Source organism: Schistocerca gregaria, chromosome 6, assembly GCF_023897955.1.
Source record: "Schistocerca gregaria isolate iqSchGreg1 chromosome 6, iqSchGreg1.2, whole genome shotgun sequence".
Taxonomy (NCBI): domain Eukaryota; kingdom Metazoa; phylum Arthropoda; class Insecta; order Orthoptera; family Acrididae; genus Schistocerca; species Schistocerca gregaria.
The window spans coordinates 326,225,137-326,246,373 of record NC_064925.1 but is presented as its reverse complement, the minus strand read 5'-3'; the positions used below and the strand labels follow the sequence as shown (position 1 = coordinate 326,246,373).

General features: G+C 37.6%; 1 protein-coding gene across 2 annotated transcripts in view; it reads right to left on the bottom strand.

Moving 5' to 3' along the window:
- Positions 1-6,831: 6,831 nt before the first annotated feature.
- The window catches only part of LOC126278656 (centromere/kinetochore protein zw10 homolog), a 184,864-nt gene continuing 170,458 nt past the window's right edge, over positions 6,832-21,237 (bottom strand). For both annotated transcript variants that reach the window (XM_049978871.1, XM_049978870.1), the window contains exon 10: positions 6,832-7,177. In XM_049978871.1, coding sequence (XP_049834828.1) covers positions 6,962-7,177 — 216 coding nt within the window. In that variant the 3' untranslated portion in view covers positions 6,832-6,961. The remainder of the gene's footprint in view (positions 7,178-21,237) is intronic.

Genomic DNA, 21,237 nt, shown 5'->3' with positions numbered 1-21,237 from the left:
TGTTGTGCAGTGTATAGACTTATGTTCAGAATCCAGTCACTTGCAGGATTAATCCAAACAAATGTTCTGTGCCTGAAGATTGATGAAATAAGTGAAGCTTGTTTTATTAAACTCTTCATGTGTTAATGCTGCTTTATATTGGTATTGTTTGTAGAAATGTTAAGAGTTGAAACACAGCAAATGCCGTATCAAACTGAATCACATAGGCATAACTGGTGCATTTGTCATTACCATCACCTTGGTATTACATTCATATTTCTTCCTTTCTTTATGGGGCGTGTTGGAGAGAAAGTTCTTCGAAGTAGCCCTGTGGTTACTTGAAATCTTAAGTCCACCTCAAGACATATTACAAAACACTAGTGATATAGCATGTGTGAAATATATTACTATTTGCACTTAATGGATATTAAGCAAAGAATTTGGTGGTGTGCCACCTCAGATTTTCTGGTTTGACAAACCCCATTTTCTGTTGACTTTGGATATTGTGGGTGAGTCAGAGTAATGCATGATTTGGTCACTCATTTAATGCTGCAAAACTTGGTTAATTACAGATTAAAGTGTCAGCTTTTGGTTCTATAGTCTCTTTTGCTCTTTGATTGTGAATATTCTTGTGGGTTTCCTTGGTTGGAGACAGTATTTGAGAAAAGTGTAAGTGGTGCATGATTACTAGTTTTATTTGCATTTGACATGGAGGCTGAGTGTGATTTTAGTTGTTCAGCACTGCAGTGTCCTGAGTATTTAGAAATCCTCAGGTATATAGGTGAAGATACGGGTATCTGACTGCTTACTGCAGATGTAATTTGACACAGGATTTTTTATTCATTTTAAATAGTTTCAAAATTACTTAACCTTTAAGTTTTTAATTTTAAATTTTGTGTGCTGGAGTTAACCTGAATCTTAAATCTCTCAGAATCCACTGTAGAAGTAATTTAACTCGTGCAAAGGGACAGAAGTGATCTTCGAAGTTTAGCTTCTAATTAGTGTAAATAAATTGGTTTCAAATGGCAGGCTGGGTTGCTTCTTGTTCTGGCTTCATTGTTTTCCATCATTTGCCACTTGCATAAGAAAAGATTTGACTTTGTATCCTACAATTTTTGGCAAGGACTATGCTTTGGTAAACTTCTCCACTTAAGATACAATTAAGATGTTCATAAACAGTGCTGCAAGTTTATGAAAGTGAAACCAAATAATCTGCATTTTGGATTAGCAGTTTGTCAAATTGAACACATTAAAGAATGGTTTCAAAATAATAGTTGCCAATAGGTTTCATATCCCTTCAAGGTTTGTGTGTGTATGACCAATACATTACTTGTAAGACAGTAGTAATTACAGCTTGATTATTTTTGTAGAAATCATAAAAGTAAACATTGAGACAATATTAGGCAGCTAACATTACCATGAGGCCACTGGTGACCACAGCAGTGTTACATATGGGCTCCACCAGCAGCCACACCACACCATGCTCCAGCCTGATAGTGAATCAGCCATCACTGTGTGGCAGTCAGTGTGCTAGAAGAAGGGAGTCATAAATAGCAGACAACTGTTTCAACAATGTGTAATTGTACTGTACTGGATATGAGCAGTGTCAGCCCAATAGTGATCAAAAGGTGCAGGAAGCATTTGAAGTACAGTGCTTGATAGAATTGTGATGGAATTCAGAATGGAAGAAACATTAAATCAAAATTTAGTGACTCAGAGTAATGCAGTATATTAAGTTAGCTATGCACTTATAAATTGGTGTTATGTACATAGTATCCAAACCTTATTTACAGAATTAGCATTGTATAGAAGTAATGTATTTGTGTTGTACATTTCATTGTCGAATAAAGTGGATCTTCTTCAAAATTAAATATCACTTGATTCCCTTATATTTCATGTAGCATGTAATGGTTTACATGGAAGTGAAATTTCATCCTTCCATGTGATTCATTGAAATGAAGACAGTATCCACATCAAGATCTTGGAACATGTAATATTATGATAGTACTCTTGTCTCTGCTTTTTTGTGGAGGTGGTGTCAGTGGCATTGAGAAAAATTGCCATATACTTCTTAAAAAGGCTCTGCACATGAAAATTGCATGTTGATACTGTCTAATTCAAATTTCATAAACTGATCATATTTTGTTTCTTGATTCCTCAGGTAGGTTGTAATCCCTGTCTTATGTAATGTAAAATTTATTTGTATGGGAGGTACCTTTCGGAAATTATTGGGAATAAAAATATATTAAAAAATATTGTTTTAAAAAATGTTGTAATACACAAATACAATACTCCAATGTGTGTACTTGCTGAGAGAAAGTACACATTACAGAAAACAGCCATTTCATCTGTTGGTATGTCACAGCTCCATCTCCTGCAATTCAATTTCTCCAGCTTGTGTTTGCTGTCTTGCTCGTGTTTAAAGGTCTGTAACAGCTATCTAGTAGCTTAAGTCTCTGTCTAGTTAAGTCGTTTCAGGACTTAATACCTTGCAAAAAATTCTTGAACTCGAATGTTACCGCTGCATCATATTCTCTCTCTCTCTCTCTCTCTCTCTCTCTCTCTCTCTCTCTCTCTCTCTCTCTCTCTCTCTCTCTCTGTGTGTGTGTGTGTGTGTGTGTGTGTGTGTGTGTGTGTGTGTGTGTGTGTGTTGGCCCAGATTACACTGTTTGACTCAGTATTCTAGATGCAGCTGTGAAGATATTTCTGTAGTATCAAAAGTTTCTTTCAATACCTCCACTATGGAAAAATTGGTACACTTGGTCATTAATAAATTTCTCAACGTTTTCCTGTACTTTGTATTTGTACTGAAAATGATTTCCTGGAGGGCACAATCCATGGACATCTTCAAATTTCCCCCTCTTGTTTGCACTTATGTCATTACTGCCTCACACCTATTTGCTTCTGTACATGACCTACTCACTCCAATTTAGTGATACTTGAACTGCTTTGAAAGCTTTTGCATTTCTCTCAAATAATTGCCCTCCGAGGTGGGCAATTCACAAAATTAAATTTGTTCTGAGAACTCATGGTCAGTCTGCAGTGTTTTAAGTGAATACATAAAGATGATACAGCAGAAACAAAACTAATTTCAACTGGTATGGAGCCCCTTCAGGCATCAGGTCAAGGTATTAGTGTTGAAAGTATCTGAATTTTGTGTGTTACTTTCTCTAAACAGCATATTCTCACACTCATGGTTTCATCAGCATGAAGACTCCCAAACAGTTGGTGAAAAATTGTTTATTAAAAACGAATGGCAAATGTCAGGTAAGCACACCTTTCCCAAAAGATTTTATGCTAGAATGTTACCAAAATTTTCAAGCCTTGGATAAAAATGTCTTACTTCGAATATTGCTAGTAACTGCAGTATACATTACACATTTGATGGGAGAGCCATCATACTGCCAAAATGCTGGGGCTTCAGTCCTAGTGTTGTGCAAATTGTATTTGTACATAGTGCAGTTAGTGACAAAATGTATATTCACAACATTGTAGCTGCTATGAACTGCCAAAACAGGATATACTTTTGATGAGAATACTGTAAGAAAGATTTTACACCAATGGACTGACAGTCAGTATGACAAATACTCCATAACACACATACTTGATTACACTGTCAGAGGTAAAAAAAGATGAAAGTTGTTAACAGTATGGTAAATGCATACAGTTCATGCAGTATGCACATTTGAGGCAAACTTGTTTGTCTCAATTCTCATTGAATCATTATTCTACTAATAGTTCTGACCAGTACTCAAAGGGGGTTCAGAATACACTAGGGAAGTCTTTGATGCAGCCACATTGAAGGAAAAAAATTGCCACTGAACTGGAAATTCATAAGCAATTGAATGTTTAAAAAGTGGTTTGTACGACTTAAGTTACTGTCTGAAGGTACTGTACTAGAACTGCAATAAATTTCACAAATTTTTTTGTATGGACAAAAGTATGCATGTTGCACAATGCTGTCCAGTTTGGCTTCTTGATGGAATTACACGTGTTCAGGAACTAGTTGTACCATTTGTCATGTAGTGGCTCTCAATGAGTTAACAAAAAGGTTTTTTCTTGTACATTTGGCTACATTACTTGTCTAGGAAGACTTTATATCCCCTTGTGGAGGAAAATGCAGAAATGTTGACTTGGTAGTCACAGCAGAAGCTGGCACCATGATGGTAAATAGTCTGAAGTATCCATCACTTAGCAGTTGATGTTAACCACTAAGAGAAAATGGAGAAGCATTAAAGTGTAGATATCAAATCTTTCCATTAATAACAGGGTAATCCAAAATGAATGGGACAAAGTATTCCTGCAACTATAGCAATGACTTTATTTCAGAAATACACATGTATACAGACAGATTACTCTCATGTCTGAAAGAACAGAAACCACACATACAAGTAATTGATTCACTTTGGTGGGTAATGTGTACAAAACTTCCAGTGCAAATGCACAATCATTTGACCTCTAGCAGGAATCTCAACATTAACAAGCATGGAGGACTGCAGATAAATGGTACTAGGTGTGGATCAGGTGGGAAGAATGCCAAGATAGTCCATGCATTTGAGAAGCTGTCTCTAGATGGTGCAGTGGTTATTGCAACTGTCTAGTAGACAGGAGATCCATGGTTTTCATTCATTGCTGCCAGTTTGCATAAGTCTTGATGCAGCTGATACAGATCCTCCCCCTCCAACTTGTATGATCTCAGAGTTAAGGTTGGCAATAATGGAAAGTCACTGTTTCACCATTGGTGTTAATACAATACACAAAGATAAATAATTGTTCAAAGATATGAAAAGGATAGACTATTGTCATTATTCCATCCTGGATTTTTCTGGTGTTTGATTTTGTTCAATGACTTTTTTGGCTTGACTTGAGTAAAGAAGCATTTGGGTAGGCAATATCCATATGCCAGTCAGACAAGAATGTGATCCTCCCTAACTTTAGACTGCATAACCTCTTGTGTAGTTTCTTCAACAGACATTTACTCTTGCTTTCAATATCCTGTTTTATAAATATCCAGTATATTACTGTGACTTTCGTGGAAATGAACAAATACTTTAGGTCCAAAAAGATTTCCTAATTTTTAGAGATGGCTTTGAGTATTTCAAACAAAAGGTGGGCATTTTTAGTGACAGCAAAGTATGAGGCTCTGTTTTCTCATTGAAGAACTGCGCAACAGGATGCATTTTCCACTATTTGATGTAAGTTTAAGTACAAGGGTTTTCTAACACTGCATGATTTAATGTATTAATTAATTTAATGTATTAATTATACGCTAGTTTGCAGCAACAACTGGGGATGGTAATTGTACTGAACATATATTTGCTCTATCCTGGTCTTATTCACTAGACGTAAATGTTTGGCTTCCAATGAGGTGCAAGCAGTCACTGATTTACATGCCCTTCTGTTGTCACATCGGAAATATGTTTTGCTCTAAGTATGTGGAATGTTACTCCACAACTACTAATTATTTACTACAATTAAGCCAAACCTCTGCGTGACCAGACCAATGACCACATTAAGTCAGAAGTCAAAGCTATCAATGTGTTGACTGCCATGTAGTCACAGCAGGCAGCTATACTGCACCACCAGCAGCCTCATGGCAGTTGACGTGTGTGCTGTGCAACTGATCCATTTGTGAGAAAGTAGTGATAATTTCTCTAGCTTCTTGGACATGCATTATCTACCATGCCTGGTAATAATAATCCTAATCACCAGCAATAAGATCATAAACTTGTAACAGTATTTTATGATGGATACAAAAGGACATGATTTATGAATGGATGAAGCAAATTGTTTTTGTGTGATATTTATTTTTCATGATGTCTGTTCCAAAAAACTAATTTCCCCTTGGTTCTTCAAAGAGTTTAATTTTCACACAATGGCCTCACATCTGCCATCACTGAAGCAAACTGAATACCTATCCTCCCATTTTATCTCTAGTCAGGGTGTCATCTATGTGCCCCCATGAAATTGACTTTGATTAACATAAAATAACTCCTGCTTGATGTACACACACTTTTTTGGTCCAGCCCTAACTTCTTGCTGCTCACAAAGTAAATCAATGCAAAATGAGCAGATACAACCATGAAGATTATGGTAAACTTCATAATGCATCGTGGTTAGCTAATGGAAGCAGTACTTTTGATGTATATATAAGGAGTATGATTATTAATTTACAGATTTATTGTATACTACAAATGACCAAATTTTTGAAAGTTCACTTCTGAGCCCTGGTTGCACGATTTCAGCTTTTTCTGTAAGTGTTGAAAGTTAAAGACGGATGGGACTGCTATGGATGAAAGACACCTCTGATTTCTGTTGTACATGTATTTCTTTTCAAAGTGATTTTTTTTAAAGAGTTTGTTCAGTTTCACATTTGCTGCCCACCTCTACATGAGCTGTTATTTCAGTTCTTACAACTGAATGCTAAACAAATTGTAAAGAAAAATTAAATGATTCACCAAATAAAGCAGTCCACTTTCCAGATACACAAATAATAGACTGGGTTCTCTCAATGTTCTGACCACTGTCAATAGGGATCCTGAGTTAATCTTCGGTGCTACAGGGAGCGCTGTAACACGTTTGCTAATCATTCTCTGAAATTTAAACTTCTTAGTAGTATCTCTTCCAGTGAGAAATTAAGGCATAGTGATTGATATCACAGGAGGCATTGTTCACTATGTGGAAATAAGACTGGAGCCAGCTTCTTAATTTTATGTTCTTATGAGCTCAGTTTCAGGATGTGGGACTGTCCCATGGCGAGATATTGTTACTTACCTTCCCTCCCAGGCTTTAGCCATCTATGACTGGTTGGTTCAGTTCTCACATGCCTAATTCAAATTAAAGCAGTCACAATGAAAATTATAAAAATATATATTTTAATTAATTGTCCTCTGTATATACAGTAAAATTAGTCTACAAAGTCCTTTAAATTTCAAATTCTGCACCATATACTTCTTGCAACTCCTCTGCATCTGGAAGAATATCACTTTATATGTGCAAGTACAGCAGATCTCCTGTCAGTATTTTGGAAGAGTGCTCGTATCAACTTTTTCACCTCTGCTGGTGCAAAGTAATGAGCTAATGGACCTTTTCCATCACACCATCTAGCTTCTATACCCTTCAAGTTCTCTCCCAGGACAATAGCAAGTTCTTGAAAACGCAGCCACAGCTTCACATACCTAACAACTTCCTTTGGGTCCTGTCCAAAGAAGAGAGCACAATACACAAAATTAGAAATTTTAAACTACTACCAATTCATCATTACAATTGCAACTGCCCAAACAAATTTTACTCATAAGGCACAGTGAAGTGAATATTATAGCAATATAACAAAAATAATCAGCAGCATTTGATTAGGAATGCGGGCAGCTCTCTTATGTATTGGATAGTAACTTATTTGGAAATATGATATACATAACACTTGGTTTTTATTTTTTTCTCCTCTCCAGAAAATTAATCCAAAATAGTGACAAAGGGCTCTGGGCATACTGCCCCTCAGTAGTTCCACAACATTTGACAGCTCTTTCAGATTACACAACTTACATGGCCAAACTATACCAAGGTGTGGATAATGTTAGCTTTTAGCTGACCTAGTAGGGCTATGCAGGAAGTACACTTTAAAACTCAACCTTTGTATTACTTCTCTATGTGATAACCATTCCGATTTATGCATTTCACATCACTTCAGAAATTTACAAATTCCCTCTGCATATAATTCTGCCACCTAAGAGCTTGAACCCAATGAGCAAAGAACTTTTGGTAACATAATTCTTTAGTCACAGTCTCATTCAACACACTATGACAAATCTGCAGGAAGTTGTCTTACAGCTGAGACATTGTTAAACACCATTTTCATCAATCTTTTTGAGTACAGTGGACAGCTACTTCCGTAAACACAGCGAACAGTTCTCGTACTGATGTGCAACACCTTACCTCATAACATTTGTTTTATACACAGAAATTCTGAAATGTGTGTCAAAAGCTTTACAATGTTTTGCCAGTAAAGGGAGAGTTACAGAATGTCTTTCACATTTGGCAAGATTTTTCAATCACTTCCTCACATCATTAACATTCAGGCACAGATTGTAGTTTGACAACTGTCTGCTATAGAACATTAACTGATAGTATTTGAAGAGTTGAACAGTGAAGTATAAAGGTTACTCTTGACCAGACTGTTACTCTGTGATATGTACTTACTTCCTTTCTGTGGCAAGGAAGTTACACTCAGGTTGCATGGTACTATTTTGTTAAGATATAACATCAAAAAGTGCAATTACCAGATGATCAATATTTCTCTACTCAGAGTTTTGTCTTTGTACTTTCTTGTTCCATGTACCTTGAAAATTTACTTAAACAGTTACAGATAACAAAATAATTTCTTCTGTGAGAAACTTTCAGATATTCTAAAATGAAGACATTATATATTACAGAAAAACGAAATAGAGCCATTCTGGTCAATTAAGGAATTGTGCAGCTGAAGATTCTTTATCAAAAATATCTTTACAATATTTCATTGTTTATAAGTACGAGGGTAATCCCAAAAGTAAGGTCTCCTATTATTTTGTAAGTACATAGACCTGTTTATTTCTACAATGGTTTACACCAGTTTACAACCGAGCAAGGTGGCGCAGTGGTTAGACACTGGACTCGCATTCGGGAGGACTACGGTTCAATCCGGCCATCCTGATTTAGGTTTTCCGTGATTTCCCTAAATCGCTCCAGGCAAATGCCGGGATGGTTCCTCTGAAAGGGCACGGCCGACTTCCTTCCCTAATCCGATGAGACCGATGACCACGCTATCTGGTCTCCTTCCCCAAACCAACCAATCAGTTTACAGTTTGAACATTAGCTACTTTTCGACATAATCACCATTTCTGTTGATGCATTTTTGTAGACGCTGTGGTAGTTTTTGTATGCCCATATCATACCAGATCACCACCATGCTGTTAGAGAAAGTTAATGAACCTCTTCTTTCACCTCGTCATCGGAGCTGAATCGCTGGGACCACAATTAATGCTGACAAGCTACTGTGAGACACTGAAAAAACTCAAATGGGCTCTTCAGAACTGGAGAGGAGGAATGTTGAGCAAGAGCGTACACATTCTCCATGACAATGCTCGCCCATACATAGTTTGGCAAACGGTTGCAACAGTTTCAGTGGAAAATAATCACCCACCCACCCAATGTCTTGACTTGGTGTCCAGTGACTATCACCTGTTCCCCAAGATAAAAGAACATTTGGCCGGAAAGCGATTCAGCTCCGATGACGAGGTGAAAGAAGAGGTTCATAACTTTCCGAACAGCATGGCGGTGAGCTGGTATGACGTGGGAATACCTAAACTGCCACAGCATCTACAAAAATGCATCGACAGAAATTGTGATTATGTTGAAAAATAGCTAAATGTTCAAGCTGTAAACTGATGTAAACCATTGTAAAAATAAACAGGTCTATGTACTTATAAAAAAAAGGAGACCTTACTTTTTGGGTTACTCTTGTATTAATGAGGAGGGCATAAACAAAACTGAAATTCGGGAGAGAAATGCCATTTTATTGATCCAAAATTTATGAATAGCAAAATGCAGTATTTGCCAATTCTGACTTATTTCATTCTCACGCTGTCAGTCATGTGCTGGGCACAGTGTATGCTCCCTTAACAGATAATGGAACTACCTGAAAGCACTCCTTGTTTCTCAAGTACTGACAGACTAAGCAGCATAACAAACAACATCAAATTTATTATGCTGATGGTAATTGGAAATGTGCTGTTGCCTGTTTGAGAATGACATGAGATGGGAACTGATCACAGTGGATTTCCAAATAAAGAGATAATCAATAGTGGGAAAATGATAAACGATCTATCAGGTGAAGGTGTATCCTATTTGTTTAGGAAGATGTGTTTCTGAAATAAATTCAGAATATTACATGTTACATTCAAGAAATATTACATTTTCTGGGGGTCTAGTGCAAGCTGGAATGTGATTTTCATCAGTCATTTTATTGGCTACCAATGGGATCTGCCACCCACCGCAGAGCCTCGTCTGGTGGCGAAACATCACTAAATGTGTTAAATGGATGTAAATGTTAATTCTGGATTAAAAGTTTGTTGAAGAATTGATGTCCAAATCTTTGACATACACAAGCAGAAAAGTAACGGAGAATTCAGAAAATCAGCAGGGTATATCTGTGACCTGCAAGTATGAATGGAAGTATTCGAGAAAAAAGCTGAGAAGCTGTCGCATAATTTAGCCAAGTGTTCTGAAGATGATATACAGTCACAGAAAACCCATCAGCATACTAGAACACATATTTAACAAGATACATTTTCTACTTATATCTAATGCAGAGATACATTTTTATGATAATGGAAATGATAGAGGATAACCCTATTGTTAAGGGCGCGTTGGCTTTACATTTTACTGTTGAACATTTTATTTGCTTAGTGTATGTGGAGTTACACTTTTCAGTACCTATTATTGAGAGTATAGGAACAAAATTATAGTCTCTCTTTTTTTCACAATTCATTCTGTTATGTTTAACTACTTGTTATCTGCACATGCATAATGAGAATAGCTTGAAATATCAAGAGATGAACACTAAAAATCATGCACTTGAGATACTCACCTCATATAAACTAAACCAAAAACTATAACGACTTATGACAACACTGCTTTAACATGTTTAGGAGAAGATTCCTGAAATGACTTTCAGACTATTTCCTTACCATTCCAATCTAGAATAGTGTGTGGAAGACATGAACATCTGAATCTTTATGTGCAAGTTCCAATTTCTCTTAATTTATATTTGGCATTCAAAGGAGAAAGTTGGCAATTGTAATTTTGTGAAAATATTGCACGGCAACAAGAACGCCTTTGTCAGTGCAACTTTGCTTATCATACCTTTGACCCCTCTCATCCATTTTATGATAATACAACATGAGCTGCCATTCCTTGAACTTTTTCGGTGGCCTCCATCGAACCTACCTGGTAAAGACAAATGCAGTGTAGGCAATCTTTTTAGTAGGTTTGTTGCACCAATCACTGATCTTTAAATTTTACTCATGCAAATAGTCTGTCCAACTCATTTTGTGATTCATTTTGATCTTCTTATACCTTTACTAGACGGTAACGACAGCATTGTGAGCAAATACCTAAGACCATTGCTCAGGTTGTCTCCTAAATTTTTTACACACTTACTTTAAGAACGGTGGAGGGGACGGTTATAACACTTCCTTGGTAAAACCATACACTGACTTGTTTCTCCATTTATGAAACACAGTGAATGAGTAAGTGAATGTCAATCAACTGTAGGTGAATAGTTGCCTACCTTCATTTGTTTAAAGGCACATTATCTGGTTTCACATTTCACTGTTGAAAATTTTATCCACTTTTCTATATGACACTACATGTTTCAGTATAGGAACAAAAAGGTAGATTAAAAAAATGGTCAGTCATTTTAATTATTTACATTTCATTCTGTCATAAATTAAGTTTAATCATTTGTTATGTGCTCATATGTAATACACCATTAGAGTAATGTTCATCAGAAATTTTTGAAGTATTAGAGGTGATCATGAAAACTAAAGTACTTGAGATTCTCAGCTCACATAAATATAAAGTAATAAAATAAACACTTGTTTTGATAACACAACAACATTGGAAATATCTCAGGAAACTACACAAGTTTGACTATGATAATTATCTTTTAACATTCATCAATGTTTGCTCCATTCGCATCCACTTCTCTGTTGCAAATCTTCTGCAATCTTTTTCACACTGAGAAGTTCAATTTTTTTCTGAATACATTGAATGTTGGAGTTATATGGAATAACTTCTCAGTACTGGAAATATAACTTTCAGGTGCAGAAGCAGACCTATTGTAACACATTTCAGATTTCTTTTTTGCAGTATGGTTTTACATAGTATTAAGTTCACAAATGTTACCATAGCTTAGGTAGAATTTTCTTGTCATTAGGATGAGTGGAAGGCTTTCTATGCAGTCCACCTATCTGATGGTGGATACTCTTCTTTGTTGCCTCATAACTAATGATTTACGTGAATTTTCCCAAATCGGAAACATTGCTTTTGGTACAGCTTCCCAATGCTTGCTGGGTACTTTTGTGTTTCCCTGTCTCAACAGACCTCTTCATAAGAGTGCAGTGTGAAGTCCTGCCAAAAGGCAGTACAATGCAGATTAAAGGTAAATCGTCAATGATGGGCAGAACCATTAATGCTAGTATGTTACATTCCATTTTATTCCTATTTGATATAAGAGCAGGAAAGAATCCAAATACAGTTTCCAATGTTACAAACCCAAGCGGACAACTGCTGAATGAGCATCACTGAGTGCAGCTCTTTATTTCATGAACCTGTTGAAGCTTCATGCACTCTTGAAACACTTTTATAGGTGGTTATGCAGCAGAATTGGTAGAAAGCAGCTTTTGTTCTGGCAGGGTTTTTATCTTTACTGCCTAAATTTTCATAAATTTAGCACACTGATGACTCAGAACATTATAAACACCTGCCTAATAGTATATTGGTTCACCTTTGGAATGCATTAAAGCAGAGGTTGTGCATGGAATGGATTAGACATCCTTGGTAGGTTTCAGGAGATATGTGCCATCAGATGCGTATACACAGGTCACATAGCTCTCATAAATTGTGTGTTGGTGGTTTGTAGGCACAGAACTGGCACTTGATAGTGTCTTAGATGAGTTCCAATATTCTGATCAAAGTGATTTTGCTGGCTGAGACATTAACATTACTACACTTTCATGCAGTAATTTTGCTGGAAGTTGCCACTGACATAGGGATAGGTAACAAGTGTGAAGGGATGCAGGCTGTCCACAGTAAAGTCTGTGTACTCCATAGCTGTCATGGTGCCTCTGATGATTACTCAAGATCCTGTGGAAGCCCAGGTGAATGCATTCAAAGCGCAATACGAGTATTGCGCTCACCACCCTGCATCTGTAGGAGGTGCATGTTTCGAGCAGCCATTAGCCTGTCTGATGGCCTACCTGGACACAAACATAAACTTGTTAAAACCAGAAACATGAGTCTTCAACCAGGAGACACGTTTACATTGATTCACAGTCCAATCTCTATCCCATGTCCACTTGCAGTCTTAACCGACATTGGAACAGGGTAACAGCCACCAGCTTTCCCATTTATGAGATGCTTGTTCCCAGGCACTGGGCCATAATAATCTGCCCTTTGCCAAAATTGCTTATGTCAATCAAATTCTTCATTTATGGCCCCTGTTGTCACTACAATGATTCTCCTTTCATCTCTGCTCCACCTATGTACTTACTGCTTCACATACCCACAACACAACCAAGTGACAGTAAATCTTGCACTGGGCAATGCTAATAATGCTTTGGCTCATCAGTGAGTGTTTTGCACTTCCTCAAATGTGACTCTCATACCATCTACAGAGGTGTAAAGTATCTATTCTGGATAGGTGACTGAATACGAATTTTCATATAATTCCTCTGCTGTTGGAGGATGGTCTTGTGGCTAATCCAAAATGGCCATGTAGAAGGTGCTTTGAATACATTGAAACAGTTACAAACCACAAGGCTGGATGCAAAAAAACACAAGGTAGAACTAAGTACAACATTAATACACATGCTGTGAGGCATGCCACAGCATGTTCTGCACATCTGATGCTCATTCCAGAGATATTCTTACTGTATGGAAATGCCTTCAGAATGTAATAATCCCGTCTTTTTTGGGGACTAACGCTGCCATGTGTGAATATTGCTGAACCACCAGTTTATGGGTGCAAAACACACACCATTAACAGAAGGAAAGTCTAGGAGAAGCTGAAATCAGGGAAGATCAGTGTTTGAGGTCCTGAGAAATGTAGGGGCAAGGCAAGGTAATACTGACACAATGATTTGTCTTTAGAGGATAGGTTGGATAACACAAAACAACATTAAGCACTTGCAGATCTTGAGAAAGTTTTGACAGTGTTGCCTGGAATACATTCTTTGGCAAGGAGAAAATGAGGGAACAATAGGTTATTTAAAACTTGTACACAAACCAGACTGCAATTGTAAGAGGAAAGGGAGGCAGTAGTTGAGAAGGGATACTGTATCTTACACCCAGGTTATTTAATCTATACATTGAGCAAGCAGTCAAGGAAACTAAGGAAAAATTTGGAAAGGAATTAAAGTTTTGGGAAAAAAATAAAAACATCAAGATTTGAAGATGACATTGTAATTCTGTAAGAGACTACAAAGGACTTAGAAGATCATCTCTGTGACAATGGTCAAATTAGAGAGGATACAAAATGCAGAATGCCAATAGCAAGGAAAGCATTTCTGAAAAAGATTACTACTAACAAGTAATATAAATTTTAGTGTTGGGATGTCTTCCCTGAAAGCATTTGTCCAGAGTGGTATCTCGCACATAAGTCTAATAAACAAGACACACAAGAAGTTAATAAGTTTGTGAAATGAAGAGCTACAAAAGAATGCTACAGATTATTTGATTGGATTGCATAAATAATGAAGAGGCACTGAGTTAAATTGGAAGAGAAGAAATGTATGGCACAACTTGACTAACAGGTGGATATAGATTGCAGTTCCTTACGCAGAGATAAGAGGGACGTGTACAGTGTAGACTAGCACAGAACATTGTTACTGTACCAGAATGGCATATATGAGGGTTGGGACTTTAATAGTGGCAACTATTTATTTACAGCTCGTACAAAATAGATACGGGTTTCTAAGTTTCTCTGACCTTCAAAGTCGTAGGTTGTGTTCCAAAAATGAACAGCATAGAGACAGAAGTGATGACACATTCTCCAGGACCTGACCATCATTTTGCAGGACAATGCTCAAGCACATACAGTGCAAGTTGTTACTGATTTGTTTGACTGATGGGGCTGCTAAGTGCTATACCACCTACTGCACTCCCATGACCTAAGCCCTCATTAAGTTCAACTCGATTTCTAAACTGAAGGAAACACTTCACAGCATTCACTTCAGAAATGCTACAAATTCGTGTGCAATAGACCGCGCCACTCGAACTGTCAACACAACTGGCACTGCTAAAGAGTATCCTACGACTTCCACATTGCTGGCGACCGGTTATACACAATGCTGGCGACTACTTTGAAGCTCAGTAAAACTTTGAAACGTATCTACTCTGTACGAACTGTAAATAAATAGTTGCCACTATTAAAGTTCCAAACCGCATATTTTTGTGTTCTCCAGTAGCATCAAAAACTAAATAAAAATAATAACTTACAGGAATAGTTTACCCCAAATTGATTTTTGCGACACAAGAAGTCAACTCGAAGAATCCTATCCATTTAGAGTAAAAAAATTTCACTCGCTGTCCGACTGCCTTATCATGTATTAATATCACATAGCAGTTATTTTCAAAGTGGGTTAGGCAATGTCTAAGAAGCTCAGACAACTGATATTCCATTCATCAGCCATGGAGACCAATTTCAGAGATGTTTTTTGTTTCACTTACTGTGTCAACAACAGCCACCACCCAGTTTTCACCTTGGGTGACACCTCTCTCACTAACATAATCTAGGATATCAGTGGACTGTACACCTTGCCACTCTTCTTGCCTGGCTGTATTATGTTTGGGACTCTGGCACATTCCATTAACCTATAGTCCCTCCTCTCATCACTTATCTATAATGGTTTGTACTACCAGATCAGTTCCATTCCACCAGTTTCAGACGTACATTGAACACTTGTGGCATGCTGTTACTGAAGACATGTAGCAGTTCTGGTTTGAAGTTGGTGATATGCACAGCATACTACGCTCACTCTGTAAATGTTCCAATGTATGGGTCTTGCTCCTGTCTCATTTATGTTGTGTACCAGGCAGAATAGTTTTAATTTCAATTTGCATTTTCAGTGCTATGTCAAGTTCATCTTGCAGTAAGCCTATCATATCTTCCATCTACCATCATCAAATTCAAATTCCTCTTCCCATTCCATAAAGTGTCTTTCTTTCCTTTTGTACAGTCTTTCAGTATGTTCCTTCAACATTTCAGTCTTCCCTTCTTCGCTTAGAACTGGCTTACCATCTGAGCTCTTCATATTCATACAGCTGTTGCTCTTTCCTTAAAAGATTATTAATTTTCCTGTATATTACATCCATTTTCCAACAGTCACACAAGCTTCTGTGGCTTCTTAGCCATTCCTGCTAAGCCATTTCACATTTTCTGTCAATCTCATTTTTTAGACACCTAGTCTCTTTTGTCTGTTCATTTGCTGCGTTTTTGTATTTTCTCGTTTTGTCAATTAATATCTTGTGTGATAATCAAAAATTTCGACTGAATCTTGCCTATTTACAGGGTCGCCACAAGTTTCCCCAAGTGAAATTCCCTGATTTCCAGACAAGTTTTAGCATTTTTCCCTGACAAATTTTGAGATCTCAAGGATAATTAAAGACATAATTTGACAAAAAAATAAGGACTTCTGTATTTCTAAACGTGTGAACAAAATCTCAAGTACTAACATCAAAATCTTTTGTCATGAACTGTTTCTAGATGGAGAAAGCAAGCCAAATGGTATACATGTTTCATTAAGACCACTGACATTATTTCAATAAAACAAAACACATGTGGTGACAAAAATAAGCATTTAGTTGGAGTCACAAGGCAGATTTAAGATACCTTCACTGCTTCCAGAAATAACCTCAGAAAAAAGTAGGCCTCTTGAAAGAAATGTATAAGGTAGAGAAGAGTTGTGTAAACCAACACTACAGGTGACAGGTAATAAGATGTTGGTTCTACTCTGTTATGCCTATTATTCTACACGTATTGTGTGATTTTTACGTCAATAAATACACGAGTACATAGCGTACAAACTGCCAGCGACTGCCACAATTTTCTTCTTCTCACTGTCCGTACTTTCTAATAGATAAACTACTTTCAAAGTGGTAGAATAAATAACATCTCTGTAAAATGGCACACTACAATTTACTTTTGGTGAGACAGTCACAATTCCTGAAATCCATCGTCCGTGGCCTCTGGCCTGCCGAGGAGCACCACAGTCCCAGGTCCATGGATAAATCATGAAAATCCACCGCATTACGCCAAACGCAGACAGACCTGGCCTTCAGGCCAGATCCGTTGGAGATACCCACAGAAATGGCTGCGGTTTTGGCCCATCACAGACGTCCACTCATGTGGCCAGCTATTCATGTGTCACAGGCACCATGTTGATGAAATGAGACTACGTTTATCACCCACACAACAGATAACTTGCACAAATACTTTGAGAGTCAATACCAATGAGGATAGGTAGCAACTCACCATAAAGATGATCACTGAGCCACAGACAGGCACATAGGAAAGACAATCACAAGCTCACAACTAAACTTTTGACTATTGCCTTCCTCAGAGAACGATATTGCACACACAATCACTCAGACACAACTCGTGCACACATACCTGTTGTCTCCGGCTGCTGCGTCAACAATCTCTGAGAATCAGGTCCAAACAAATCACTCCTCCTGCCTCGCTGCATCAGCAGCTGCTAGGCGAGCAGCAAGTACTGCCTGCAAGCTGAGGGGAGGGATGGGAAGGGGAGAAGCAGTAAGAATGAGAGAGTAGGGAAATAGTGTACGTATTCAGCCAGGTCCAACGAACGATGTCAGTAAACAAACAAATTTCATACTATGGAGACAAAAAACAAGATTTTCCCAATGGTTTGTTTTTTTCCCCCCCAAATTTCCCTGATACGTTTGAAATTCTCTGACATCCTCTGATTTTCCAGAACTTGAGGCAATCCCAATTTTTCCTCTGTTGCCTTCACTCTTTTCAGCTCTGGAAGCTACTTCTCCTTCTTCTATAGTATTCATTACTCCTATTACAGTCAGCTGTTGTCTAGTAGTCTTTTTGAAGCTATCAACAATTACAGGCTTTTTCAATTCATTCAGGTCCCATCTCCTTTCCATCGTACCTTTCTGCAATGTCTTCAGTTTTAATTTACAGTTCATAATCAACAAATTATGGTCAGTGTCTGCATTTGCTTCTGCAAATTTTTTTCAGTCGAAAAACTGGTTTCAAAATCACTCTTACAGTATACTACTATACAAAGACAAGACAATGTTTAATGTTGTTACCAAATCTCACAAAAAGTTAATGACCAATTTACTTCAAATTTTTACACAATGCTCTAATAAACACTCTTATGAACATAGACTATATATTTTCAATAAATATACACACACTAAAGGAAAAAAATGATGTAGCACCATGAAGGAGTTGTGCAAAGTGGTCACAAACTGACATACATACAGGCATCAATGTAAAATGTAAAACTGTAAACTTTGGTGATCTGTGTAAGAATGTGTGACACTACAGTGCAATTTCACCATGCACCTGGTGATGATAGTAAGCACAGGACACATTGATTCTACAGCGTAAAGTCTTCATGAACTTCATTCTGTGTACTCAGTTGGATAGTAACTAGACCTCAAAGATAGGTGCATGAACAGTATATGCACATGTCAGCATTTGAGAAGGTGTAGTAGGGCTTAAAGAAGCCTGCTGGAGTAATTGGCAAACCACTCGACATTTGAATGTGAGCGGTGCCACTATTCATTGATGCTGGCTGGAATGGGCGAGCCATGGCTGAACACAGCCTCAAGAAGGAAGTGGTCGACCTAGAGAAATGACAGCTGACAACCGGGCAATCATGAGAGAGACAGCCAGGGCCCTAGATTCATCATTATCATTGATCTGACATGCAATTAGTGCCTCAGTGATCATAGGGCCATTAATAGGTGACTCACAGAAAGGGGGCTGAATTCACGGTGCCCCTTGCATTGAATTACATTGATCTTTGTACACCAACAAGTCCATTAACAGTAGTGTTGGGCACACCTGGCTCGGAATTTCATTGACTGGAGTAGAACTGTCTTCAGTGGTGAGACCCGCTTTGAACCGATGACCAATGAAGATATGCCTGGAGACAATCTTGCAAGTGGTGGGATATCAATCTGACTGTCACCTGCCATATGGCCTGACAACCAGGTGTTATAGCATGGGGTGCCATTTCAATTTCCTGGCAGCACCCATTTTGTTGTCATCCACAGCACCCTTACAGCATAGCAGTACATTGCCGATATTCTATGTCCCGTTTTGTTGCCCATCCTGGGCTAACATTTCTGCAAGACAATGCCTGTCTGCACATGTTTGACAAACCCTACCTTGGCCAGCAGGATCACCTTATCTGTCCCCCAATCAAGAACAATTAGGCAGGGGCCTCCAACCAGCTTGGCACAGTATCCCTCAGGAGGGCATCCAACAACTATATCGATCAATGTCAAGCAGAATAACTGCTTGCATAAGGGCCAGATGTGGACCAACAGATTACTGACTTGCTCAATTTGTGAAGCTCTCACTCTTGACTAAACCATCCAATTCTTCTGAAATCGTAATAATTTTTTTGTCTGTACATGTACATCACATCTGTAGATTACTGTCTCATTTGGGTAATTTCTTTGTGATGTTGATTTTTTTTTTTTGTCTTAGATCATATGTACGAGGGCTAATCAGAAAGTAGGGAACGTTTTGGCATTAAAAAAAGTGCAAGCTTCATCTCCCAGTACCTACTGCAACCTACATTCTTCTGAATCTGTTTAGTGTATTCATCTCTTGGCCTCCCTCTATGATTTTTATCCTCCACGCTGCCCTTCAATACTAAATTGGTGATCCCTTGATGCCTCAGAATATGCCCTACCAACCGATTCCTCTTCTAGTCAAGTCGCGCCACAAATTTCTCTTCTCTCCAATTCTATTCATTACCACCTCATTAGTTATGTGATCTACCCATCTAATCTTCAGCATTCTTCAAAACTCTTAAAACTCTCAGAGGATGTTTTAACATGCCAGATTGGACCATTGTGAGTTGACCAAACTGTACTGTCCCTGTTTGGTTTTATTTTGCAGAGGACTATTGTATCAATATAGGACTACCTTTCAGCTTTAATATTTCCAAATGTGTGTTAATTCACACACTATATTATAACTGATGTACAAGACTATGTAACTGCTGAAATTGTGCGAGGCACAATGAACTAGTCAGGTAAGTGTTGGTTGTGTTTGAAATGAGAGAAGATGCAATAAATCTCATTAAGTATGTATTCAGGCAGTGGGAGTAAAAATTTTATGATTCATTACTAACCAAAACAGAAGCAGAGCAGACTTCATGAAAGGCACCCAGTGGAATAATGTTCAATTCCAAAAGGGGCCACAAACAAAAAAGAATCATTTTTGCCATCTTGCTCAACTATTGCAGTCTTCTTGGTAGTAGCTAGTACCTAAATGCACTATGAATACTAAATGATACAAGTGAGTACTCAGTGCTCACGATCAGACAAAGATCAGTGAGACCATTAAGGAAATAATATTCAGGATCTCGAGGTTTGTTTATCCTGACCTCTTATTTCATCTGTTTGTTGCAAAACATACATGAAGTTATGGCTGTGAATAGAGTTATTATATGTAAAGAGATGGTGAAAGATGTGTAATGCTAATTTATCCTTTGACCAGTCACATACTAACAAAACAGGATGAAGGAATATTAGCTTTTCAAGTATTGTTTCCTCAAATGGTCTACTTAGGTCGTGAGGCCTTTTAAGTATCAAAATCCACAACCATCTGGCTCACTGGTTCCTGAGAATGCCGTAGTTACCTGAGTCAATATCTGGGCAGAAAACATGATATATAGAATTTCTATAGCTTGTTGAGCCTTCTGGAGGAATGAAAAGAGGTTAACATTCCACAGAGATGAAAATGTAAGAAGCACACAAACATAACTAGAATTCTGCCTCATCAGACAGACTTCTCAATTCAATATCAGAACGGATCTGAAAATGTAGCATCTATTTTGGCAAAATTTGCATTTGAATTTTTTGTTTGTGTGCATATGGTTAGATTTACAGATTTAAAAGGTTGTCGTGCTATGTAACTAAAGACAAAGTATGAATGCTTGGAAACTGACAGTTGAAAATAAAAGTGGTAAATGACTGCAATGTTTACTTTTGCAATAACATCAACAGTTTTTCTGAAATGATCTTAGCTTGTTTTCTTATTTTGGATCTATTTAAGCTTTAAACAAATGATTGCTCTTATTGAGAAGCAGCAGAGTGCTGCTCTGGTTTGTTTCTCGATATTGTTTTAAGTTTTCAATAATGGTTATTGTGCAATTAGTTGTTGAGGTTGGTAGTGTCATAAATTAAATAATGTCTGATCTCTACCATTATTTGATACATTCC